The 27,941-nt window shown below is 44.3% G+C and overlaps 2 protein-coding genes across 10 annotated transcripts; both read right to left on the reverse strand.

The window, feature by feature from the left end:
* Nucleotides 1-652: 652 nt before the first annotated feature.
* LOC106587416 (transcriptional repressor CTCF) lies at nt 653-13,101 on the reverse strand. Of its 2 annotated transcripts, none has more exons than XM_014175788.2 (13): nt 12,894-13,101; nt 11,159-11,440; nt 10,865-11,044; nt 10,351-10,708; nt 9,815-9,985; nt 7,921-8,054; nt 7,685-7,805; nt 5,579-5,728; nt 5,297-5,457; nt 4,895-5,077; nt 2,213-2,348; nt 1,930-2,082; nt 653-1,709 (listed from the first exon to the last, which is right to left on the reverse strand). In XM_014175788.2, exons 2-13 carry the CDS (start codon nt 11,429-11,431, stop codon nt 1,429-1,431), a joined length of 2,301 nt encoding a protein of 766 aa, XP_014031263.1. In that variant the 5' UTR covers nt 11,432-11,440; nt 12,894-13,101; the 3' UTR covers nt 653-1,428. The 2 variants fall into 2 exon arrangements, with proteins under 2 accessions (XP_014031263.1, XP_014031262.1); XM_014175787.2 differs by lacking the exon at nt 12,894-13,101 and adding an exon at nt 11,957-12,220.
* Nucleotides 13,102-13,878: 777 nt separating this feature from the next.
* On the reverse strand, nt 13,879-27,922 carry LOC106587418 (rho family-interacting cell polarization regulator 1). Of its 8 annotated transcripts, none has more exons than XM_014175790.2 (17): nt 27,631-27,922; nt 23,792-23,876; nt 23,325-23,446; nt 23,054-23,132; nt 22,850-22,873; nt 22,667-22,720; nt 22,299-22,448; nt 21,934-21,997; nt 21,733-21,776; nt 21,508-21,633; nt 21,072-21,220; nt 19,197-19,305; nt 16,941-17,639; nt 16,594-16,859; nt 16,376-16,478; nt 16,135-16,279; nt 13,879-14,558 (listed from the first exon to the last, which is right to left on the reverse strand). In XM_014175790.2, exons 3-17 carry the CDS (start codon nt 23,414-23,416, stop codon nt 14,488-14,490), a joined length of 2,175 nt encoding a protein of 724 aa, XP_014031265.2. In that variant the 5' UTR covers nt 23,417-23,446; nt 23,792-23,876; nt 27,631-27,922; the 3' UTR covers nt 13,879-14,487. The 8 variants fall into 8 exon arrangements, with proteins under 8 accessions (XP_014031265.2, XP_014031266.2, XP_014031264.2 ...); XM_014175791.2 differs by having other exon boundaries at nt 16,376-16,475; nt 27,611-27,916; XM_014175789.2 differs by having other exon boundaries at nt 27,611-27,916.
* Between the last annotated feature and the right edge of the window lie 19 nt (nt 27,923-27,941).

Genomic DNA, 27,941 nt, shown 5'->3' on the forward strand with positions numbered 1-27,941 from the left:
GGCCTCGCCTTTCAACCCCCCCTTCCTCCGAAAGCGTGAGAAAGACCGAAAGAATGAGAAGACAGAGAGAATGGAGTAATTTAGAGCTTGTGTTACAGGGAGAGCGGTGCAGGTGCACAAGGCAGTCTAGCATATATTCATTTATAATAAAAATGAAGGTTCTTCATGGAACTGATCAAAATGCAGAAGGGAACAATATGTGCTAAAATTACAAATGAATAATTGATTTTACATGGATGGGTTATAGAAAATGCAGGGGATGATTGGTGATCTAGGCAATGGGTTTCTGGTGTGTGTAAATCTCCAAGAAGTGATTATAATATCAAGCAAGGGAAAACCATGGAGAGGACTAAAATTGTGTTTTAATGAAGCACTCAATATCAGAGGGTAAATCCTCTGAAAGAAATTCAACAGGAACAACCAAAATAGTCTAGTTCACCTACTACTACTCCAAACAGGTTTCTAAAAAGAGACTTGTGGGCATAAGCCTTCTGTCAGGTGTCAGAACCCTGTAGCAGATAAATAGGGCAGATTATACTCTAGTGTAAAAATGATCAAACATCCTATAGTGTGTATATTTCAGTACTACATGCCAACATAAATTAGCCTAATAAAGGCTGAAACTGAAGCAAATTGACTCATGACACCCCAGTAGGTTGATCTTTTTTTATTTGTATTATTATTGGCTGTACAGTCAAACATTCTCCCACCCCTCCAATCATATCTTGCCATTCAAGCCCCCTAGCATTTCATTTCGATGGTACAAAAGACAAAAGCATCAAACCAAAAAACAAATCAATTCTAAAAGCTTTAACAAGAGCAAGGTATTGTGTTTCATTTTAAAACAGCATCACATTTTGTAAAAGCAGAATATTTCAGGTCATCCGACACGCTAATTCCATGGGTGAAAGCACATAATTGTTTTTAGACAGACAACAGAGCACAAGAAAAGGGCCAACATGAAGAGATCAAATGTGGGCCAAAATATGCAACAGAGAAGGCATTCTGAGGGCCTCGAGAACATAATTGACAGCAGAATGAGGACATGATTTATGACATAATACATCATCATGATCTAAACCACCCCTCTCCTTACATCTTTTCCAGTGACAACAGTCTGCATGTTATCTAGATTCTGTATACAAACATAATTCAACATGAGGGTGTCAGGGGTTTCGCAGTGGGATGTAGATAGAGATCGCAAGAGAGGAAAATAAGCTCTTAAAAAAATAGAATGGGCTAAAGGTATCTTTAGACATGTCCCAGGCATTATCATCAACATCAGAGAGAGAGAGATCTTAGGTTATAACTGGGGTGTGCATGTGTGGTATACGTGTACGGTGTATGTTTGAGAGTGGGTACAATGGGGTGTATGCGAGTGTACAGATAGGGGACAATTTGTATCGTTAGATGTAGACAGAGACTTCATCACCGGTCCATCATACTGAGAATCATTTCAGGAGTGAGGTCACCGTTGGGCGGAGCCTCTGTGACAGACAGTGCCACTTCTTGCACCACCTCCTCCCCCTGGAATGACTCTTCTAGCTGATTGGCAGGCTCTCCTTCAGCATGCTCCACCTCTACTGCTGGCTCCTCATCCTCGACAGCTTCTTCCTCCTGGCTCGCCTGCTCGGCTTTCATCTCTTTCTTCACGATGATGTCATCCACCTCGCCTGTGGTCTCATCCTCCACCCGGATAATTGCCTCCGCTGAGGGAAGAAGAAAACCACTTTTTATACATCTGTCCAGCTGTTTTGGGACTTTTGAGTCCCTTGGGGTACTGATCAGTGATCTGCATCTGATTAAATCTGTGAAGGCCAAAGTATTCACTCGATGCCATGTCTGCATGAAAAGTGATTCCTTCAAGAAATTAAGTAGACAGGGTGGTATTTCTTTATTATTCCAACAGGGTACCAGAGTGTGACTCACTTGGGGCAGGTTTGGCCTTGGGAGGTCTTCCACGTTTCCTCTTGGCTGGCGGGCCAACAGGGGCAGGGACAGGGACAACCGGAGGTGCCTGCTCCACCTCAATCTCAGCTAGCAGCTCCTCCTCCTCTTCCTCAATATCATCCAGCTCAGGCTCTGTGGAAGAGAGGAACAAGAAAGACCTGATTTTAGCGATGTACTCTTAAGATGCATAGTAAACAATATTACATGATATTGTTTCATTGTATGTATAAGAACAATAAAGTGAACTGTGACTTGGTCGTACCGGTGTCGTCATCGTCGTCATCCCGTCTGGAGCGCATCTTCCTCTTCCTGCCACGGCGGCCTTTCTTTGGCGGGGTTCCGTTCTCATCGCCGGTGTTCTCTCCGTTACAGTTCTCCGCGTGACGCAGCATGGTGTTCTGTGGAGCAAAGAGTCATATACAGTGCCTTCAGAAAACAGTGAGATAGTCAATGGGCTGGACGATTCTCATCACTCATCTTGAAAAAATAAGTACTAAAAACATGCAAATAAACCATTAACATAATGAAAAAAATCTAATGATTTATTGAAATAGCATGGGCGACCTAGAAAAACTAATTTGTACAATTTAAGGCGATGTGGCAAATGCAGGAACTAGGGATGGGGTGTGAGCATGTGGGTCTGGGCAGATGAGATGTAGTTGTGGTTCGTATGTGTATGTTTAACTGGTTTAAAAAGAATACATGTTAAATGGAAGAGATCAAAAAATGTAAACAGGTATTCATACCAGTTGACTTATTCCACTTTGTTGTTACAGCCCTAAATTCAAAATGGATTAAATAGATTCTCTCTCACTCATTTAAACACAATACTCCAAACTCCACATTTGAAGATAAATACAGAAATCTCATTTACATAAGTATTCACAACCCTTTGCTATGACACTCCCAATTGAGCTCATGTACATCCAAATTCCTTTGATCATACTTGAGATGTCACTACAACGTGATTGGAGTCCACATGTGACTGATTACATTGTTTGGGCATGATTTAGAAAGAAACACCTGTCTATATATGGTCCCACAGTTAACAGTGCACGTCAGAGCAGAAACTATACCATGAACTCCAAGGAACAATCAGAATTGTGATGAGACATCTGGGGAAGGGTATAAAACAATTTCTAGAGTGTTCAAAGTTTCAAAGAGCACAGTGGTCTCCATCATTGGGAAATTGTAAAAATACGGAACTACCCAGACTCTGCCTAGAGCTGGCCATCCGACCAAACTGAGCAACCATGCAAGAAGGACCTTGGTCAGGGAGGTGACCAAGAACCCAATGACAGAACTACAGAGTTCTATGGCTGAGCTGGGAGAGCCTGCCAGAAGGACAACAGTATATACAGCACTTCCCCAATCTGGGCTTTATGGGAGTGGGCAGACGGAAGCCATTACTGAGAAAAAAGGCACCAGCACGCCTGGAGTTCGCAAAAAGGCACGTGAAAGACCATAAGTCGAAAGATTGTGGTCTGATAAACAATGTCACTCTTTGGCCTGAATGCAAAGCACTATGTTTGGAGAAAACCAGGCACAGCTCATCACCCGTTCAACACCATCCCTACCGTGAAGCATGGATGTGGCAGCATCATGCTATGGGGATGTTTTTCAATGGTAGGGACTGGGAGACTGGTAAGGATAGAGGGAACAATGAATGGAGGCAAATACAGGCAAATCATTGATGAGAACCTGCTTCAGAGTGCAAAAGGACCTCAGAGACTGGGGTGAAGATTTACATTCCAACCGAAAAATGACCAAGCATACAGCCAAAGGAACGCTGGAATGGCTTCAGAACAAGAATGTGAGAATCCTTGAGTGGCCCAGTGAAAGCCCAGACACGAATCCCATTGAAAACCAGTGGAAAGACTTGAAGATTGCTGTTCACCGCGCTCCCCATCTAACATAAAGAGTGACTGCCTTTAAAAAGCAACGATTCCCTTTGAAAAACGACATGTGGCGCTGATGAGTCAGAAACTAGTGTCAAAATTATTACAAGTGTAAACATGATAATTTGGGACAAAGTCAGTCGTCTAAAACATTCATGCATCACAACAGGTAAATTAAGATTGTCAAAACAACATTGTCAAAACAATGTTCATTTGCCCACTAACATGGGATGAACATATGCGGTGATTGCGCTCAATCCAATAGCATAGACAGTGTGACAGACCTGCTCAACAGCCCCGAATGTTCACATAAAACACCTTGCAAAAAAAAATGTTTGCTTGAGAAATACTGCACCAAACACCTTAGTTAGAAACAAAATTGTGTAACTAAAACATCCTTGGCAAAAACGTAAAAATTATTTGCAGATTTATTGAGTTATGTTAGATTTATTCAGTGACTCATGGGGACAATCATTAACCAAATGCAGAATCGGTCAGGAAAGACTGAAATCTCGTTTTTAATAAGCAACAGAAAAAAAACACCTGCCAATTGCCGTGTTCAGTGTCTCTTTAACAGAGCTTGAGAAAATCTGGAAGAAATGGGAGAACATTCCAAATCCAGAAGGTGATACCCAAGACGACTCAAAGCTGCAATTGCTGCAAAAGGTGCTTCTACAAAGTATTGACTCAGAGGTGTAAATACTTATGAAAATTAGATATTTCTGTATTTAATTTACAATATATTTGGAACAATTTCAAAAAACATGTTTTCACTTTGTGATTATTGGTATTGTGTGTAGATGGGTGAGAGGAAAAAATATTTAGAATTCAGGCTGTAAAACTAAATGTGGAAGAAGTCAAGGGGTATGAACACTTTCTGAAGGCACTAAGACCACAACACACTGTGGAGCAACTAGGCTTCAATCCTCCCCAACCTGGTGGGAGGGTGTGTTTTTTTGAGTGTCCTGTATCCTGCTCAGGAGGATATGCCTTTGTATGTGAATGAGTCCTTTAGCCTGCAGTGTGGATGTGTGTTGTCCCCTTACCCTGCGAGTAAAGGTCTTGCCACACTTGCTGCAGACGAAGGCAGTGGGGATGAAGTTGGGGTCATGGTAACGTTTGAAATGCATGTCCAGCAGCTGCTTCTGCCGGAAGGTTTTCTCACATTGGCTGCAGGCGTACGGCTTCTCCCCCGTGTGTGTGCGTCTGTGCATGATCATGTGACGCTCCTAGGAGTCAGAGGTTAAACATAGGACAGTCAGTGAACACACCGAGGTCTAGAACAGTCTCCGGCTGATTCCAAACATATCCATGGGAGGCATCTCAATTGTCTAAAGTGGCCGCTTCTCATCTCTGAGATTGACGATGGCAAATATCTGGTGGACATCCACCATTTCAAATCAGTGAAAATTTTGAGGAAACAAGTAGAGAAGGTCTCTTTCACGTACCTGTCTGCAGCAATAGTCACACTGGTCGCACTTGAAGCGCTTCTCGTTCTTGTGGGATTTCTGGTGCTGGATGAGTGCGTAACGCTCGTGGAACATAGCGTCACAGTAACGACACTTCCTGCCCATCTCCATGAACGAATGCTGCTTCCGCAAGTGGACACCTGAGAGTGAAAAAGGAAGGACGGGACAATCTAAATGTAAGGAACACAGACTGATCCACTCACGGTTACAAGACCGTATTTCAGCAGAGGAGATATGACTGTGCACAAGCGAGTCGCTTACCCAGGTCGCTCTTGCGGGCGATGACTGTGTCACAGTGGGGACAGTGGAATTTGGCCACATTCTCTGTGTGCTTCTGCAGGATGTGCATCTTCATGGTGCCGCTCTGCGTGAAACGAGCATGGCAGATGTAGCACTCATACGGCTTCTCACCTGCCAGAGAGAGGGACGCTTTATTAGGTTGTATGTGAGGCAGATACACGTGTGTGTGTATGTATGTATATATATATAAACTTAGCAAAAAAAGAAATGTCCTCTCACTGTCAACTGCGTTTATTTTCAGCAAACCTAACATGTGTAAATATTTGTAACCCCCACTCTCCGATCCAACAGGTCCCAGACGTGCTCAATGGGATTGAGATCCGGGCTCTTCGCTGGCCATGACAGAACACTGACATTCCTGTCTTGCAGGAAATCACACACAGAACGAGCAGTATGGCTGGTGGCATTGTCATGCTGGAGGCTCATGTCAGGATGAGCCTGCAGGAAGGGTACCACATGAGGGAGGATGTCTTCCCTGTAACGCACAGCATTGAGATTGCCTGCAATGACAACAAGCTCAGTCCGATGATGCTGTAACACACCGCCCCAGACCATGATGGACCCTCGACCTCCAAATCGATCCCGCTCCAGAGTACAGGCCTCGGTGTAAGGCTCATTCCTTCGACGATAGCTAATCCAAGTTTAGCTAACACAACGTGCCATTGGAACACAGGAGTGATTGGTTGCTGATAATGGGTCTCCGACACCTATGTAGATATTCCATAAAAAATCTGCAGTTTCCAGCTACAATAGTCACTTACAACAATGCCTACATTGTATTTCTGATCAATGTGATGTTATTTTAATGGGGGGAAAAAAATTGCTTCTTTCAAAAACAAGGACATTTCTTAGTGACCCCAAACTTTTGAACGGTAATGTGTGAAAATAAATAAATAAATATTCACACACAAAAGTATGTGGTCACCCCTTCAAATTAGCGGATTGGGCTATTTAAGCCACACCCGTTGCTGACAGGTGTATAAAATTGAGCACACAGCCATGCAATCTCCATAGACAAACAAGCAGTAGAATGGCCTTACTGAAGAGCTCAGTAACTTTCAATGTGGCACCGTCATTTTATTTATATAACTACGCAAGTCAGTTAACAACAAATTCTTATTTACAGTGACGGCCTACCCAGGCTAAACCCGAATGACACTAGGCCAATTGTGCGCCGCCCTATGGGACTCCCAATCACGGCCGGGTGTGATGCAGACTGGATTCGAACCAGGGTCTGATGCGACGCCTCTTGCACTGCAGTGCAGTGTCTTAGACCGCTGCGCCACTTGGAAGCCTCCTTTCCAACAAGTGAGTTTGTCAAATTTCTGCCCTAAGTGTCCTCAGTTGCAACACTCACTACCGAGTTCCAAACTGCCTCCGGAAGCAACGTCAGAACAATAACTGTTCGTCAGGGGAGCTTCATGAAATGGGTTTCCATGGCCGATCAACAGCACACAAGCCTAAGATCACCATGCACAATTCCAAGTGTCGGCAGGAGTGGTGTAAAGCTTGCTGCCATTTGACTCTGGAGCAGTGGAAATGCGTTTTCTGGAGTGACGAATCACGCTTCACCATCTGGCAGTCTGTCGGACGAATACGGGTTTGGCGGATGCCAGGAAAACACTACCTGCCCCAATGCATAGTGCCAATTGTAAAGTTTAGTGGAGGAGGAATAATAGCTTGGGACTGGTTTCCATAGTTAGTGCTAGGGCCCTTAGTTCCAGTGAAGGGAAATGTTAACGCTACAGCATACAATGACAGTCTAGACGATTCTGTGCTTCCAACTTTGTGGCAACAGTTTGGGGAAGGTATTTTCCTGTTTCAGCATGACAATGCCCCAACATCAGTGCCCAACCTCACTATTGCGCTTGTGGAAAGCCTTCCCAGAAGAGTGGAGACTTACAGCAGCAAAGGAGGGACCAACTCCATATTAATGGCCACGATTTTGGAATGACATGTTCGACGAGCAGGTGTCCATATACTTTTGGTCAAGTAGTGTAGCATCGATCAACAGAACTAAAATCAGGAATACTTGGGTGTAAGGCTGAGAGATTGGGTATGTGTTACCTGAGTGTGTCCTCATGTGTCTCTTCAGTTTGTAGGTGTCTCGGCTGGCGTAGCTGCACAGACTGCACTGGAAGGGCCTCTCGCCTGTATGGGAGCGGATGTGTCTCTTCAGCTTACTCACCTGGGGCAAAGAGAGAGAAACATTTAAACAACATTCCAGAAACATTTCAGTTATACATTGCAAATTAGTTCACAGCTAGATAACATGTAAAAATAGATCAGAGGTGCGTACTTACCTCCACACTAGCGTAGTCACACATGGAGCACTTGAAGGGTTTCTCGAATGTGTGTTTGTAGCGACGATGACGCACCAGCTCTCCACTGGTCACAAATGCCATGTCACAATCTTGGCATTTATGAGGACGAGTGCCTAAAACGGAGAGGGCAATAGTTAACATAAGTAAAACTCACCCTATCCATTCAATAAGGATAAATACAGTTGAAGTCAGAAGTTTACATACACCTTAGCAAAATACATTTAAACTCAGTTTAACAATTCCTGACAATTAATCCTAGTAAAAATTCCCTGTCTTAGGTCAGTTAGGATCACCACTTTATTTTAAGAATGTGAAATGTCTGAATAATAGTAGAGAGAATGATTTATTTAAGTTTGTATTTCTTTCATCACATTCCCAGTGGGTCAGAAGATTAAATACACGCAATGCTACCAAATTCTAATTGACTTTAAATTGTTTAACTTGGGTCAAATGTTTCAGGTAGCCTTCCACAAGCTTCCTACATAAGTTGGGTGAATGTTGGCCCATCCCTGCTGACAGAGATGGTGTAACTGAGTCAGGTTTGTAGGCCTCCTTGCTCGCACACGCTTTTTCAGTTCTGCCCACAAATTTTCTATAGGATTGAGGTCAGGGCTTTGTGATGGCCACTCCAATACCTTGACTTTGTTGTCCTTAAGCCATTTTACCACAACTTTGGAAGTATGCTTGAGGTCATTGTCCCTTTGGAAGACCCATTTGTGACCAAGCTTTAACTTCCTGACTGATGTCTTGAGATGTTGCTTCAATATATCCACATAATTTTCCTTCCTCATGAAGCCATCAATTTTGTTAAGTGCACCAGTCCTTCCTGCAGCAAACCATCCCCACAACATGATGCTGCAACCCCCGTGCTTCACGGTTGGGATGGTGTTCTTCGGCTTGCAAGCGTCCCCCTTTTTCCTCCAAACATAACGATGGTCATTATGGCCAAAGAGTTCCATTTTTGTTTCATCAGACCAGAGGACATTTCTCCAAAAAGTACAATCTTTGTCCCCATGTGCAGTTGCAAACCGTAGTCTGCCTTTCTATGGCGGTTTTGGAGCAGTGGCTTCTTCCTTGCTGAGCGGCCTTTCAGGTTATGTCGATATAGGACTTGTTTTACTGTAGATATAGATACTTCTGTACCTGTTTCCTCCAGCATCTTCACAAGGTCCTTTGCTGTTGTTCTGGGATTGGTTTGCACTTTTCGCACCAAAGTACGTTCATCTCTAGGAGACAGAACGCGTCTTCTTCCTGAGCAGTATGACGGCTGCGTGGTCCCATGGTGTTTATACTTGCGTACTATTGTTTGTACAGATGAATGTGGTACCTTCAGGCGTTTGGAAATTGCTCTCAAGGATAAACCAGACTTGTGGAGGTTTATAATTTTTTTTCTGAGGTCTTGGCTGATTTCTTTAGATTTTCCCATGATGTCAAGCAAAGAGGCACTGCGTTTGAAGTTAGGCCTTGAAATACATCCACAGGTACACCCCCAATTGACTCAAATGATGTCAACTAGCCTATCAGCTTCTAAAGCCATGATATGATTTTCTGGAATTTTCCAAGCTGTTTAAAGGCACAGTCAACTTAGTGTATGTTAACTTCTGATCCACTGGAATTGTGATACAGTGAATTATAAGTGAAATAACCTGTCTGTAAACAATTGTTGTAAAAATGACTTGCGTCATGCACAAAGTAGATGTCCTAACCAACTTGCCAAAACGACAGTTTGTTAACAGGAAATTTGTGGAGTGGTTGAAAAACGAGTTTTAATGACTCCAACCTAAGTGTATGTAAACTTCCGACTTCAACTGTACACATGTACTTTTTTTTTTTTTTAAACAGCCTGTGACTGAACATGTGAGTCTGTAGATACCTGTGTGTGTGTTGAGGTGGTTCCTCAGCAGTGTGACTGTTCTGAAGGCCCTCCCACACAGATGGCATTTGTGTGGCCTCTCATCTGTGTGGCTCTTCATGTGGCGGTCCAGGTTAGAGCGCCGGGGGCAGGTGTAGCTACACAGCTCACACTGGAACGTCTTCTTCACACCTGAGAGAGACAAAAGAGGTTATTTAACACATTAAAAGGTAGACTCAGCAAAATGGTAGACTCACAGATATTGAGATGAGCGAAATGCATGACATCGAGCTCACTGTGACACACAGTATCTGCACAGGGTCGCTTCACGCTGTTAAGAGCGTGGTAGCCACGGGACCAAAACAGCACAGAAGTTGAGCCTTGCGCCTCAACGCTCATAGTTTGTGGAAATTGACCTACTATGCGTTCTACTTGCTGCATCTACGTCATCGCCGAGTCTCCCTTTAACCCACACAGATCTCCTCCTCACCCCCAAAAGAGAGGGGTTGCCATACACCCACCTAGACACAAAACTTGACCTTTCACACAACTCTGACCTTTCTTTTTTATCTTGGTGGGTTTGGGCGGCTTCATGTTGCCCACAACCTTCTCAGCATTGACCTCAGAGAGCATCCCCTCCTGCTGCTCCTCCTCAAAGTCATACACAGACACGTCCATGTCCCGCTCCCCCTCCCCGTAACGCAGGCGGCTCTTCTTGCCCTTCTTCCCCTTGCGGATGCCAGCAGTTGGCTGGTAATCTGGGTCTTTGGACCATGTCTGGTCCTCTACTTGGGGCTCAGCTTCCTCCTCCTCCTCCTCCTCCTCCCTGTGGATCACCTGGAGCTCATCCTGGGCTGCCTGCAGTTCTTCCTGCTCAACTGTCTCCACCTCTCCATTCGCCCCCACCTTCACCACCTTCACCAGACAAAAACAATTTGCCAGGAAGGTGTTAGAGTTGTATTATAGTCAGTGCATCTCACCAGAGCCTTCAGGCCAAAGTGTGTATAGAAACATTAAGCAGGATATTAAAATGCTTGTTTAAAGTGTGTTTGTAGTTGAGTAGCGTCCGACCTGGAAGCCCTCAGGCAGAGGGAGGGTGTGGCAGATCACTGGCTCTGCCTCAGTATTGCCTGCTGAGGCGTCAACGAAGCTGGCCTGGAGCTCTTCCACGGTGGCTGTAGTGACAGGAACCTGCACCAGCTGCAGCTGTCCAAGCCCCAGTGCTGCACTCGTCTGCTCCATGTTCACCACCTAAAGTCAAGACACAGTCGGGGTCAGTCAGTTCTCTGAATAATTTATGCCTACAAGTTTGGCTTACAAGGGATATCTTCCAAACCTCTCTCAACTCACACAAATCACACTAACCTGCAGGGTGATGATCTGTCCCTCGTCTCCCCCGGTGACCGTCACTGTGCCACCCCCTTCAAGGACCTCAGTCTTCATCTGTAGCAGGGCAGGGTCAAGGGTCGAGTCCAGGGTGTCCATCACCATCATTTCAACATTCCCCGTCACCTCTTGGGGTGCCACACCCCCCTCCATCAGGGCAGCATCTGCAGTCTGGAGCAGCTCTGCTCCCTCCCCACTGTCCTGGAGACCCTCGACCTGAGCGGGCTCAATGGAAACGACTTCACCCTCCATAGAAACGACCTGATAATACCAGAAGAATTTTTAAATAAATAACTTTGAAGCATGATACACTAATATATATATATATACACAAATGTATGTGGACACCCCTTCAAATGACTGGATTTGGCTATTTCAGCCACACACTTTGCTGACAAGTGTATAAAATCGAGCGCACCGCCATGCACTCTCCATAGACAAACATTGTCTGTAGACAATTCTATGCTTCCAACTTTCCAAGTTTGGGGAAGACCCTTTCCTGTTTCAGCGATACAGAAATGGTTTGTCACGATCGTTGTGATAGAACTTGACTGGCCTGCACATTGTCCTGACCTCAACCCCATCAAACACATTTGGGATAAATTGGAAAGCACTGCAAGCCAGGCCTAATTGCCGAACACCAGCTGATTATTTGATCTTTAATCCTACTTCTCTGTCTACCAACCATTTGACAAAGTCCCAATAAAAAAAGAACACTCCCAAAATAAGCAGATCATTTTTTAATATATAAGAAACTCACTGATAAAAGGAACCTACCCTATTCACCCTCATGTGTCTTGCCCGGTATTGCGGATGTTTTTGTAACATTACCATGCAGGTTATAGAGGGAGCTCGAGCTCTCATGACAAGTTTTAAATCGAAAGGCGGCTGTAGGCGGACCAGGCTGGCGCGATGGGACGTGGTGCCGATTATAGAAAACCAATTCCTTATCTAGCTTCTGAAGAAGAAATCTACTCTCCGTGCTTGCGGATTTATTTGGCCTACACATTAAGAGATGACTCTACATTCCTCCTTCCGTGTTTACTCAAGGGAACCTTTGTGAAACGTTACCTAGTTACCGAGCCAACTTAACTAGAGCCCCATTTTGAGAAGCCGTAAAATAGCTTGAATCCATAGAAAGTATTACACAATTAGTGCTGATATATCAGAACCAACGGATTGTTGTAGAACATCGACTAAAATAACTACCCAGATCAGGTACTATGTAGTAATTCTGAAATACTACACAGATTTATTGATTACATTTTTTTCTTCTCCAAAGTGTAGCACCATGAGTGATTGGAAACATTAAAGATGTTACATTGATACAATGTATAGATCGACATCGATCCAAAGTTTAAACTCAATGTTAAGCTTTCGTTCTAGAACCCGGAGACGCAGGTTCTCTTCTCAAAAGAGGAAACAAAGGGCACGAGAAGATGGACGCCTGGCCTAAACAAGCCACTAAACATTAAGGCATTTATAAAGCCATCTGTGCCTTAATACGAACCAATAGCAGTCCAAATACACTAATACGTTTAACAGAAGCTCTAACTTCTGGGTTATAAATGTTTTTAGTAAATTTCGATAACGATAGAGGGAGACAAACACCCCCCCGCCAGTCGCCTGGACCGCGAGCCCCACCGTGACACCTAGAGGCCGACGACAGCTCCTACAAAAATGCCCCCCTTCATCGGAGAAAGTGCCGTTTTACCTGCTCCTCGGTCTTCCTTTTTCTGGTAAATTTGCTTGAGCGCTCAGTGCTTGTTCGGTCTTTCTCTGGCAACGGCAGGGAAGATTGCCCTTGCGTCCCAGCGCTATTAATCCTCTAACGCTTTGACAGAGTTATCTCTACACAAAATGGTGGCCTGGAGCGGGCGAGTGTGCATGCGCAGACAGAGGCCCGACGGGAGAAGTGGGAGGGGGGTAGCGCAGCAGTTGTGTGGCAGTGACGTCTGAGCGCCAGTTTTGAATTCCAGGGTTCGTGGGCGTGGTTCTGGATGAACAGTTGTTTCCACATGACAAAAAAGTTGTATTTTTTCTATACTTAGTTTGCGTTACCTTAATAGGGATATATTTCACTATGAAAAGCTAAATATTTCAAGACTACCATGCAACCACAGCATAAATGCATCCTTGTAAGAATAGTTTGTGAAAGATGTTGCTTTCATTATATAACAAATATTTATTGTGGGGCTGGGAAGGCTTGAATCAGGCTATGATAGTGTATATCTAATGCTTGACTTGGGCAAGAGCTCACTGGAGCTGAGTACCTGCACCTCCAACGTTCTACTGCTTGAGCTCCTAATCCTCTTATAAAATATTAGCTCAAAAGTATTGTGAAGCTCCTGCACCTAAAAATATACAGTACCGGCATCAAACATTTGTACCAACACCTATTTTAGTCCAAGTCAAGCACTGTGTATATCCCATATACCTCCTTCCAATTATCAATAATTTAGTTAAAGGTAAAAATAATATTGTGGGAATATGTTTGGCATCCTCTCCATCATGACCCAGGAGAGGGCAGTACCGTTTAGAAAGACGTTAGTCTGGAAGTCATGGATGTAAAGGTGCTGCTTTCGGGTAGTGGATGCCAGCACAGAACATTTGAGGGGTTTTGTTTCATTGTTGTCATTTTCAAATACTGATTTTAAAGCACACCGAAAGTACTCTCATAGAAACACCATCCAATATAGTAGGTTTACCAAGAGATTTTTTATAATAAAGTTTAAACATTTGAAAGCAGGCAACATATTTGCTCAACATTATTTATTTATATGAAACAGTAAATAATTGTATCTTTTATAGTGCACAATCTGTAAGTCATCCTGAAAATAAACAATGTATCAAAACTCTTCTTTATACTCATTCATATTATTTTCTGGTTCGTAATAAAATATCATTTTCTTCATGTATTCGTTAACTGACAATCCCTCTTTCTGTAACTTGAGGCACTTTCTGATTGAAGAGGCTCCATTAGGCTACAAATGTCTCTTCACTGTAAGGTGACTGTGTGTGTACATGTGGCCTTTGGATGAGTGGACAACAATAGTCATTCATGTTTTCAATCACGAGTGGAGTGAGGAAGGCAAATATATTTCTGTTCATTTGCACAATCTCCACCTCCATGGCAGAAATCGCTTGTCTGATCTAGAAGAACTCCATGGCAGAAATTGATTGTCTGATCGAGAAGAGGAGCGGAGCTCTTTGATCTGTTAGTGGTGAAATGGTAAGGATCTCTTAAGAGAGTGGTGGGATTAGGATGGCATCTGATAATGGTCTGAAGAAGTGGCATCTCCATTATGTTAAAGGACAGTGGTGGCTATACTGCTGTGGGTTGAGGAGCGGGGTTCCTCAACACAGGATGCCTCATCACCTGCATGAAGCATAAATACAACTTACTCTCCACCAATGACAACTCCACAATCAATACAGTGCATTCAGAAAGTTTTCAGACCCCTTGACTTTTTCCACATTTTGTTACGTTACAGTCTTATCCTAAAATCTATTCAATATTTTTTTCCCTCATCAATCTACACACAACACCTCAGAATGACGAAGCGAAAACAGGTTAATAATTTTTAGCTAATTTATAAAAAATAAAAAACCGAAATAACTTATTTACATAAGTATTCAGAACCTTTGCTTTGAGACCTGTTTCCATTGACCGTTGATCATCCTTGATGTTTCTACAACTTGATTGGAGTCCACCTGTGGTAAATTCAATTGACTGGACATGATTTGGAAAGGAACACACCGGTCTATATAAGGTCCCACAGTTGACAGTGCATGTCACAGCAAAAACCAAGCCAAGAATTGTCTGCAGCATTGAAAGTCCCCAAGAATGCAGTGGAACCACCAAGACTCTTCCTAGAGCTGGCTGCCTGGCCAAACTGAGCAATCGGGGGGAAGGGCCTTGGTCTGGGAGGTGACCAAGAACCCAATCGTTACTCTGACAGAGCTCCAGAGTTCCTCTGTGGAGATGGGAGAGCCTTCCAGAAGGACAACCATCTCCGCAGCACTCCACCAATCAGGCCTTTATGGTAGAGTGGCCAGACTGAAGCCACTCTACAGTAAAAGGCACATGACAGCCCGCTTGGAGTTTGCCAAAAGGCACCTAAAGGACTCTCAGACATGAGAAACAAGATTCTCTGGTCTGATGAAACCAAGATTAGACTCTTTGGCCTGAATGCCAAGCGTCAAGTCAGGAGGAAACCTGGCACCATCCCTACGGTGAAGCATGGTGGTGGCAGCATCATGCTGTGGGGATGTTTTTCAGCAGCAGCACCTGGGAGACTAGTCAGGATCGAGGGAAAAATGAACGGAGCAAAGCTTGATGAAAACCTTGATGAAAACCTGCTCCAGAGTGCTCAGGACATCAGACTGAGCGAAGGTTCACCTTCCAACAGGACAATAACCCTATGCACACAGCTAAGGCAATGCAGGAGTGGCTTCTGGACAAGTCTCTGAATGTCCTTGAGTGGCCAAGCCAGAACCCAGACTTAAACTCAATCAAACATCTCTGGAGAGACCTGAAAATAGCTCTACAGCGACACTCCCCATCTAACCTGACAGAGCTTGAGAGGATCTGCAGAGAAGAATGGGAGAAACTCACCAAATACAGGTGTGCCAAGCTTGTTATATTTTTATTTAACCTTTATTTAACTAGGCAACCTTTATTTAACTTGTAGCGTCATACCTAAGAAGACTCAAGGCTGTAATCGCTGCCAAAGGTGCTTCAACAAAGTACTGAGTAATGGGTCTGAATACTTATGTAAATATGATATTTCAGTTTTTATATTTTTTATTCATTTGCACATCAAACAAAATAAGTCTGAATACTTTCCAAATGCACTGCATATACAAATTACACACACATCTCGATCAACACCACTCACACTTCAATTCACTCTCATGTCAGCAGATTCCCCTGTGTTGACCCTCCCCCTCACCATGCTCCTGTGTGGCAGGGATGTCCATCTCTGTAACCTGCTCCTCCTCCTTCTTCTTGTCTTCCACTTTCTCCTTCTCTTTTTCTTCCTCTTGCTCTTCCTTTGTCTCAATGGAGGCCTGCAGCTGCTCGCTACTCTCCTCCTCCTATGTAAATGTTACATGCAAAGTTCTCTACAGTTCAGAACACTGAAACCTAAGGCACTATTTATACAGGCATAAACCCATGATCATTATCATTACCTCAGAGCTGCAGTCTGCATCTAGAGGAGGACAGTCCTCATTCCGGAAGCCTTCAGGGGCCTCGACAATGATTTCTATAACATCGTCCTCACACTCATCACTGCTGAGGAAAGCAAAAAGGAGAATATTACAGACCACATTAGAAAACAGCACTATGCAACTTCACCCAGTATTATACAAACTAAATCCACCATCCAGACTCAACTAAATTCACATACCATTCCGCTTTCCAAACACTAGATGGCAGGATGAGTTCAGTTAGAGCCTGATACATAATGGAAGGGAATGCTGACCTCTCAGCAGAGTCCCTTGTCTCGTCTTCCTTCTCCTTCTCATCCCTCTTCTGTTCATCTTCTTCCTCGTCTTCTTGTTCTTTCTCCTCCTCTTCTTCATCGTCAAGGTCAGAGCAGTTGAGAAAATCAAAGCTCTCCAGGGCAGTCTCAACTTCCTGAGTGAAGCTGAAGGACCGACTGTGAGATCGACCCTATGGAGGAAAGAGACTTAGTACACACATCACACAATTACATGTCTACCCACACACAATTACATGTCTACTGTCACATACACTCACAGTCACTGTCTCTTCTGGTAGTGTTAGCACTTGTGGCTGGGTAGATTGGAGTCTGTGATTGTGTTCCGTGGAGGACTTTCCCTCCCTCAGTCCCTCTCCCAGTACACGGTCTGTGGGAAGAGGCTCAACTCCAGCCCTAGGCTTCTCGGCCTGCAGTGTTGAGGCCGGAGGAGCATCACCTTGATCCACTGGGGTTGAAACACATGATTCTGGGACCCCAGATTCAGGAAAGTCCAAGGCTTCATGCATGTCCTGGTTAGAGCAGTGAGAAGCCACACAGGAGACTTCAAGGTCTAAGCGGGGTAGGGGTTCTGGCATTTCAGAGGACTCAACTGATTGGTCAGACAACCTGTTAGTCGAAACACAGTCTATGGCTCTCTCACTGATATGGCTGAGAGATCGAGAACACTTAAAATGGCCATTCAGCAGTGTACACTTCACAGAGTCTGTTTTGCCAAATCCCTTGGTGGCGTCTGGCTCCCCTTCCTCCTGATTGGACAAGAGGGATGGGGTAGAGACGCTTGATTGGCGGGGGTTGAAGGAGATCTGGATAGTGGGTGTGGTCTGTAGGCTGTGAGTGGCCATCATCCTGTGTGTGTGTCCCATGGCTGGGCTGGAAGAGTCGTCTGATGATTCAGAGGAGTTTGACCAGACTGTACCATTCTCCAGCTCCCCTGGTCTCCTCAATAGAGACTACACAGCGATAAATGAGAGAGGGAATGGGTGGGGGCAGAGGAAGAGAGAAAGATGTCATCAATAATAGGCAAGTCCATCTGACAAAACATGGGGAAAAAATATATATTTATTTCCATCTGGAAAGGAGAATTGAAATTCCTATTTTGATGACCTGGTGTTGCTGTCACACAATTTTTTGCTTTGTATTTTTCACCCCTTTTTTCTCCCCAATTTCGTGGTATCCAATTGGTAGTTACAGTCTTGTCTTATCGCTGCAACTCCCGTACGGACTTGGGAGAGGCGAAGGTCGAGAGCCGTGCGTCCTCCGAAACACAACCCAACCAAGCCGCACTGCTTCTTGACACAATGCCCATCCAACCCGGAAGCCAGCCGCACCAATGTGTTGGAGGAAACACCGTACACCTGGCGACCGTGTCAGCGTGCACTGTTCTCGGTCCGCCACAGGAGTTGCTAGTGCACAATGAGACAAGGATATCCCTGCCGGTCAAACCCTCCCTAACCCGGACGACGCTGGGCCAATTGTGTGCCGCCCCATGGGCCTCCCGGTCGCAGAATCTCTAGTGGCACAGCTAGCACTGCAATGCAGTGCCTTAGACCACTGCACCACTCGGGAGGCCTCCTGTCACACAATTAACTTGGCTAAAACATCATTAATGACAGAACAATTACACCAGATATGCGCACTGAACATATGCTTTAAATACAAACATGATTTTCAAAATATCTGAAGGACAAAATAATCAAATTCCCTAGACGGCACTGCATTTCAGAAAATTGCAATGATCAAACTACATGAACCAAGACTCACTCACTGGCTAGTCCACATTGAAAATCATGACTTGTCTACAAACCACCACACACTAACCAGACCACCACATTTCAACTACAGACAACCACACTTCTTCAACTGTATGCAGCCACACACCAACTGTGAGTGTATTCGGCTGGGTGGAGAGAGCCTGTCCGCCAAAGTGGAACGGAACACCTCCAACGTTGACCAGTGTTGGCCCAGTCTGGCCCTGCTCCAAGGAGAAATGCTCTTCGGCGCACCGAGGAAGAGGAGGGAGAAATTGGACTACTACTCAACCACTATTAAACAGCTAATCGGACCACAGCTACATTCATACTCACTTCTGGTCTCACACATATCACTGGTACCCTCATTCACTCTACAACCAGATCTCCACTCTTCACACAACTCACTCCTATCCTCACACACTTCTCTCCTACATTTGCATAGCTCACCAATACACTCACACGCTCCACAACCCACTCTTGTACGCTCACACAGTCCTCTCCTACACAGCTCACTGATACACTCACACACTCCTCTAATACAATCACACACACACCACTGCTACCTCTACAAACACAGCAGCCAGGGAGCAGCTGAAACAGAACAAAATTAAACTAATAATAGCAAGTAGTAATCAATGGTTATAATAACAACAATAAAACAATACAATATTTAGTTTTTCCAGACAATTATGAATTGCTGACTTAAGCATAGGTTAAAGCTGGGGAGAGAGGCAGGGAGGACAAGGTGTGACTCACATAAAACACCTGCTCGCGCATGGAAGGTGTGTCTGGAGGGCTCTGATTGGACAAAAAGCGCTTGGAAATCGTACTGGAGGACGAGGTCTGGTCATCTTTATCAAACGGACTGAGAGAGAGAGAAGGATAGTGTGTGAGAGAGCGAGAGAAAGTGAAAGAGGGCAAGATACATTTGAAGTCGGAAGTTTACATACACCTTAGCCAAATAAATGTAAAAAGTTTTCACAATTCCTGACATTTAATCCTAGTAGAAATTCCCTTTCTTAGGTCAGTTAGGATCACCATTTATTTTAAGAATATAAAATGTCAGAATAATAGTAGAGAGAATGATTTATTTCAGCTTTTATTTCTTTCATCACATTCCCAGTGGGTCAGAAGTTTACATACACTCAATTAGTATTTGGTAGCATTGCCTTTAAATTCTTTCACTTGGGTCAAACGTTTCGGGTAGCCTTCCACAAGCTTCCCACAATAAGTTGGGTGAATTTTGGCCCATTCCTCCTGACAGAGCTGGTGTAACTGAGTCAGGTTTGTTGACCTCCTTGCTTGCACACGCTTTTTCAGTTCTGCCCACAAATTTTCTATAGGATTGAGGTCGGGGTTTTGTGATGGCCACTCCAATACCGTGACTTTGTTGTCCTTAAGCCATTTTGCCACAACTTTGGAAGTATGTTTGGGGTCATTGTCCATTTGGAAGACCCATTTGCGACCAAGCTTTAACTTCCTGAATGATGTCTTGAGATGTTGCTTCAATATATCCACATAATTTTCCTGCTTCATGATGCCATCAATTTTGGATCTGAGCCTCCCCCCTTTTTCCTCCAAACATAACGATGGTCATTATGACCAAACACTTCTATTTTTGTTTCATCAGACCAGAGGACATTTCTCCAAAAAGTACGATCTTTGTCCCCATGTGCAGTTGCAAACCGTAGTCTGGCATTTTTATTTAGGTTTTGGAGCAGTGGCTTCTTCCTTGCTGAGAGGCCTTTCAGGTTATGTCGTTATAGGACTCGTTTTACTGTGGATAGATACTTTCGTACCTGTTTCCTCCAGCATCTTCACAAGGTCCTTTGTTGTTGTTCTGGGATTGATTTGCACTTTTCGCACCAAAGTACGTTCATCTCTAGGAGACAGAACGCGTGGTCCCATGGTGTTTATACTTGCGTACTATTGTTTGTACAGATGAACATGGTACCTTCAGGCGTTTGGAAAATGCTCCCAAGGATAAACCAGACTTGTGGAGGTTTACAATGTTTTTTCTGAGGTCGTGGCTGATTTCTTTTGATTTTCCCACGATGTCAAGCAAAGAGGCACTGCGTTTGAAGGTAGACCTTGAAATACATCCACAGGTACACCTCCAATTGACTTAAATTATGTCAATTAGCCTATCAGAAGCTTCTAAAGCCATGACATAATTTTCTGGAATTTTCCGAGCTGTTTAAAGGCACAGTCAACTTAGTGTATGTAAACTTCTCACCCACTGAAAAATTACTTGTGTCATACACAAAGTAGATGTCCTAACCGACTTGCCAAAACTATAGTTTGTTAACAAGAAATGTATGGAGTGGTTGAAAAACCAGTTTTAATGACTTCAACCTAAGTGTATCTAAACTTCCGACTTCAACTGTATTTACATTAGAGTTATATATTATAGAAACATCTGTATCGTGTGTTATTACTACTGACAAACTGAGTCAGTCTTGACACAAACAGTACTCTTTCTCTCACAAATGGCCTGGTTTGGCTATCACCAATAGAATGGGGAGATAGATGAAGGTGGAACAGGGGTTGAGGCGGAGGGAGGTGAGACAGGGGAGGGAGGTGAGACAGGGGGATGAAATGGTAAAGAGGGATGATTGAGGTGAGACTGACCTCCAGTTGACCTCTAGGTTCAGTTTTACTGTCCCCAAGTCGTTGATATCCACAGCAACCGTCTGAGGCAGTGGACAGAACAGGTCTAGTGTCTCACAGGACACGCTGCCAACCACCACGTGATTGGCCAAGCTCTTCAGCTCAGTCACCTTGGCAACCACAACGGACAAACAACCACAGTCAGTTGAATGGTGGCGATAAGTGATGTTTTTTAGGACTATTGTTAAGTTCTGGGTATTTTTGCTGTTTGTGTACAATAATGTGATAATAACATGGCAATACAGTAATAACGTATCATTATTATAAACATGTTTATAATATCTATATGTTGTTATACATGTTATTATAAACACAAACACGTTTATCCAGAGTTAATTACAGTAAATACTGATTTGATAATAAACACTATCATGCTCCATCTAAAGGGCTTTCTCACCTTGATTGACAGGAGCTCTGTGATGAGAGGCAGGAAGACATTGTCCTCACTGTCCCACACCTGTTTACTGCTGACCTCCACACGACCTTTCATCCGCCAGCGCTGACGCCCATAACGCATCAGGACCTGGGGGTCAAGGGTACCATCAGTGCCTCATGTGTGTGCGCATACTGCATGTGTGCATGTGTCGGTGTAGGTGAGTGTGTGTCAATTAGTTATTCTCACCTCATATTGGTCTCCTGCACACAACCGTGCATAGCCAATCAGACCTGCAATACAAGAGACATACAGTTACAGCACATAACATATGCACACAGAGAGAACACTAGAATGAGAGAGAGAAAGAGAGCGAGGGGGTGGTAAGAACAGATGGGAGTGAGGGCCAGAACAAATTGGTGGGAGAAAGGGGGGGGGGGAATTACTCACCTTTCATCTTGATGTGAAACTCTCCCATCTGGTTCTCCAGTTCACTCTCCAGCGAACACATGTGCTGCAGAGAGAGAGAGAGACGAAGGAGAAAGAGGCGAGAGAGAGAGGCGAGAGAAAGAGAGGCGAGAGAGAGAGAGAATGAGTCATTCATATCAATAATAATCTGTGATGTTTGTTGTCAGAGCAACATGACATTGCGGTCAAACTCTTATTTCTGATAAGTTACTTATTTCAAGACTTACTTTACCTTACTTTCCATTCTGTAAATGGCTATTTTAAACGTTAAAAGGCTCTATGAAAGAGCGAATAGCCTTGTTCTCTAACACGTCTCCCCAGTGTACCCATAAACCCCTGTCCCTTACCTCAGTGTACTCCCTGTAGCCCCTGTTGGCCTCATTCAGGCTCTCCCGTGCCTCCTTGCTCCCTGTGGCAGAGTTAAAGGCTGCCACCATCTTACTGGCCCCATCCCGCAGCCGCCGCTGCATACAGTAAGCATCGTACAGCTCCTCTACCTGGAACGTTACAGCAACATTACAGCTGTGCAGAAACATTATTGTGATGCAGACCTGTAAAGCTCCTTAATCTGCTACCAAAAAGTATTAGAGATGGTTACCCTATAACAACACAGAGTTTACTCTGTAGTCACAACATTATGACAACACTATGACAAATGTATGACTAACAGGTATCTTACTGCACTGCAGATGCACACACACACTCAAAGTCATACCTTGCTGAGGTGGAACTCCAAGCGACGCATAAATCTCTCTATAGCCTTCACTTGCTGATAAAGCACAAAGATCAAAGACAAGTTATTCGGTAATTAAATCACCCCAAAATGTACATATTCATTCGTTTATTAATAGAGTTGTGAATTAATACAGTCATCTCCCCTGGTGTGATTGAAACCCACCTTATCCAACTCATACAGAGACCCCTGCAGAGAGGAAAGGAGGTATATAACAGTTAACATCACATTGCATACAGTATTACTCTAACAGAATGTCTTGAGAAATGAAATGTCCACTAAGTGGGATGGTGCAAGCGGCATTGGCCAGTGTGGTGATGATGGGTTAGTATTGGTCAGACTGGTGTGATTGGTGGTGTGTGTTCTCACCAGACGGCCATTTCTCTTGCTCTCTCTGATCTGCTGCCCCAGGCTGCCCAGCTCCAGCTGGTGGACCTGCAGGAATGACCTGAGAACAAAGCATTGTGATGTCATTTCCTGCTTCACTTTGAATAATTTCCTGTATCGCTGTAGACCTGTCTGCTACAACAGCCAGGCCAGTCGTGTTTGTGTGTGTGTTTGTGTGTGTGTGTGTGTGTGTGTGTGTGTGTGTGTGTGTGTGTGTGTGTGTGTGTGTGTGTGTGTGTGTGTGTGTACTCACTGTAGGCCTCTCCTCAGTGCGGAGTACACCTCATCCAGCCTCTCAGGCTGAGGTATTTTAGGGGTTGGGTTCTTGGTAGAACCTGTAAACATCCTGGCTCCTTTAGAGGTCGATGTCGTGAACTAAACACAGAGAGAGAAATATACTTTGTAATAGACATAGTGGAGTACTGAAGATTAAGAGAGAGACAATAACACACACACATGCAATGGTGTTTGCTCGTAGTGGCTTCATACTCCACAGGGGGTGATAAGTGGCTAGTACACACACAGGCAACCAGACACACACAGACAAACTACTGCCAATGAGTAGATTTGGCTCAATGAGGGAGATAAGGTCACAGTTCAAAGACACTGCAGGGTGGACTTGCTTTTGTCTGCGCGCCAGCAGTCAGTGTGTTACATCATTCAGGTCTGGAGAGTCTGTCTGTGTGTGGGTGTGCGTGTGATTGAGTGTGTCTCTCTTACCTGTGGAGTTAAGGTGGACTGCCCCTACTGCATGCTGGGAGGGCTTAGCACGGCGGGGTGGCTTCCACAGATCCTAGGACACATCCTGTAAAGGAACAGGAGGGAAGACATTACAGGTCGGACACACACGCTCTCTTCCTCCCCTTACTCTCTACCATACTCCATCCCACTCCATGGCTTATTTTCAAATGCATCCTTTCCTAATATCCTTTCCTTCATGACCTTTGATGAGAAAGGACTAGATAAGTGATATTGTAGAAGACAAAATGCGTATGGGGAAGGAGAGCCATTTAACAGACCACAGCCCAGCTCACACTCACTTACTTCCCCTCCTTCCCTCAGAGCTTGTCTGCTGTGTTGTGTCCAATGCTATGTGGCTGCATTGTACATAGCTCAACAACCACAACAACCAACACTGAATCCAGCAAACACTCTGTGCTTTTGCTTCCTCTCTCGTTCTCCTTTCCTTCCCTGTTCCCCATTACCCCGGTTCCCCCCCACTTCCTCCCCCTCTGCATCCAATCCTGAATACAGGAAGTCTGATGGCTGACTCTACACAGGAAATTCTACAGAGGAGCTTGGGCCAGGAATATAAAACCATCTGTGTGTGCAAGTGTACACATATGAGTATGACTGTGTGAAAGAGTGTAAAACTGCCACTCTTCCTCCTGCTCATATATTCAAGGCATTTGTTAGATTGCATGTGTGTCCACTGTGTCATACGCATTACACACACACTACAAAATGTTCTGGTTGAAGTACTCTGGAAAAGAGAGTACAATAACAGTCTAAACAAGCAAGACACCAGCCACATGTACAGTCACCATGAACAGAGCCTCTCCAAGAACAGAGCGTAATAAGCATTACAGCCCCCCCACAGGGTAGGTGTCTTAGCTATGTTAAGAACAGAGCGTAATAAGCATTACAGCCACTCCATAGGGTAGGTGTCTTAGCTATGATAAGAACAGAGCGTAATAAGCATTACAGCCACTCCACAGGGTAGGTGTCTTAGCTATGATAAGAACAGAGTGTAATAAGCATTACAGCCACCCCACAGGGTAGGTGTCTTAGCTATGATAAGAACAGAGCGTAATAAGCATTACAGCCCCCCTACAGGGTAGGTGTCTTAGCTATGTTAAGAACAGAGCGTAATAAGCATTACAGCCCCCCCACAGGGTAGGTGTCTTAGCTATGATAAGAACAGAGCGTAATAAGCATTAGAGCCACCCCACAGGGTAGGTGTCTTAGCTATGATAAGAACAGAGCGTAATAAGCATTACAGCCACCCCACAGGGTAGGTGACTTAGCTATGATAAGAACAGAGCGTAATAAGCATTACAGCCACTCCACAGGGTAGGTGACTTAGCTATGATAAGAACAGAGCGTAATAAGCATTACAGCCACCCCACAGGGTAGGTGTCTTAGCTATGATAAGACAGTAACACAAAAGGATTAAAGGCTAAACTTGATCTTACTAGCGAAGGCCAAACCTACATTAACACAAAGGTTCAGTAAATGAGCTGAGGCGAGGCTAAAACTCCACACGCCTGTAGATGAAACTGACATGACGACTCTGCAGTAGCCTACCTTTTACACAGAACACTCAAACCACTTACTACCAATTGCTATCCCAAACATTGTTAGTTACCCTTACTCCACCCTGCATCTTTATGGTTGGGTGTTTCTGTGAGAGAGTAAGTGGCTGGCAGACAGAGAGGGAGAGAAGGACGGATGGACAGATAAATAAAATCATCTTAATCTGAAGCCTATTTAATGTACAATAATATAATGTACACATGCAACCTCTACCATCACCATGGAACTGTCCAAGTGATTTCTGGTCTAAGATTGTGAAATCCTTAGACCATGATGAATTCCAAGCGTCCAGTTTAATCCTTAATCCAAGCCGGCCGCTGAGAGGATTAGCTTGGGTTAGTCAAGGTCAGGTTTAGTTTTGGATAGAGGTGTGGTTTGGGTAACAAATCTGATAAATGAAGGCTGTCTTTATTACATTTTATGGATTTTTTTTTTTACCAGCCAACACATACACTAACATAGACATACACAAACACACATACACACATACACTAACATAGACATACACTAACATAGACATACACAAACACACATACACACATACACAAACACACACATACACACATACACTAACATAGACATACACAAACACACATACACACATACACAAACACACATACACTAACATAGACATACACAAACACACATACACACATACACAAACACACATACACAAACACACATACAGACATACACAAAACACAGCAGCCCCCCACATACACCTCTCATCTCAGACATGAACCTCCAAACACACACATGCCGAAACTCAATCCCTGCCAGTGCCACCTCTTGATCCAGTTGTAGACTGCAGTAGATCTATATTTGTGATGTTTATGTTTTTCTGTGTGTGTACCCATTTCTTCACCAGTGTTAGTGAGCAGTTGATGGGATCATTAGCTATTATTAATCCTCTCCACAGGCGACTCGCACACAAAGGACAGATTGTAAGAATTACCCCACGAGGCTGAGTTTCCATAGAGCTGTTCCCACACACTCAGCAGGCCAGCGCATGAGCAGCAGGCCACTCTCTCACACACAAACACACGAAGCCATACTCTATGGACTTTATGCAAACCATCCAATATTTCTTGACCGTCCTACTGTAGCCTATTGCAAGACTTACTCCACTGTAACTTTGTAAGATTTACAAGACACTGTTAGCCTTCTTGTGAACGATCTCCCTAAAAAGGGTTAGAATTACAGTAATAATGTAGTCAGTGAAGAGATTCATATATTTTTTTTTTACCTTTATTTAACTAGGCAAGTCAGTTAAGAACAAATTCTTATTTTCAATGACGGCCTATGAACAGTGGGTTAATTGCCATGTTCAGGGGCAAAACGACAGATTTTTACGTTGTCAGCTCGGGGGATTCGATCATGCAACCTTCCGGTTACTAGTCCAACGCTCTAACCACTAGGCTACCTGCCACCCCAGAGATTCATTAATTCAATGAAACCATGAGGTCATCATTGTGAGACAGTGGCCTTGCACTGTTGTGCATGTGGAACTCTGTCAAAAATTCATTCAAACTATCCTCCACTGCACAAGCAGTGAGTTACATTCAGGGTAGGGGTGATGGGGACTGGTCCCCTGCATGAATAAACTATTTAACACAGATTATAAAGGAAGGACCATGTGGATAGATGCAGAGAAACCCATTGACAGACACCCAGTGGTGTGAAAAAAAAGAGATCAGAGATTACAGGATTATCGTCAAAGACATAAATGGACCACATAGGCCATCGCGAACAACTCCAAAACAGCGCACTTGCGCAGCGTTTAGGATGCTCCACTGAGTTGGAACATGGCCTCAAAGTTTGCCACCCGGTAAACTCGAGATCCTGGACTCTAGAGCCAGTTGTTGTGGATGTTTTCGCCTCTGGGTCACCAAAAAAGAAAAGTAGGATGTATTGTCGGTCACGATATGGGTGATAACCACAGCGTGACATCTTCTCCCCAACCCCAAATCTCCGTTCACCCCGTAACGCCCAATCCGGTAGAATGAAAAAGAAAAGAAGAAAATGACTTGGCTCTTTCAGTTTGAACAAAACCAAGCCTAGTTAAAAACGTTTAGTAGCCTACCGGAACATCTTCTTATGCGCAATCTGTCACTTTGCCACATAGCGGAAGAGTTTGAGAATGCCGTAAATAACACTGTAAACTGTAAATTACACTATGCATGCAACCCCCCGATTAGAAAAAAAGAGGGAAATTATTCTTACAAATTGCTGTTGTTACGTACATGTCCATAGGATCCGATGTTTCATTCGCCGCTATTCCGACCGGAGCACGAGTCCGATGTTTCGATGCGAGAATAAAAAGGTAGGCCTATCCTATTTCAGCATGGGCGCTGTCCTGCTATCCTTACTCCGACTCCCAACAAATTTTTCACTTTGTCACTGTCACTCTCTCTCATCTCCTCCTCCCCTCCCCCTCTTCTCCTGGCGACGCCACGGGGCTAACCCCCCTAGTAAGGGGTGTGGCGTTCGGGGTAAACGGAAAAAGCGCGTCTGTTTCTGACTACAAGAATCCCGTTATATCTCGGGAATAGGA

Source organism: Salmo salar, chromosome ssa26, assembly GCF_905237065.1.
Source record: "Salmo salar chromosome ssa26, Ssal_v3.1, whole genome shotgun sequence".
Classification (NCBI taxonomy): domain Eukaryota; kingdom Metazoa; phylum Chordata; class Actinopteri; order Salmoniformes; family Salmonidae; genus Salmo; species Salmo salar.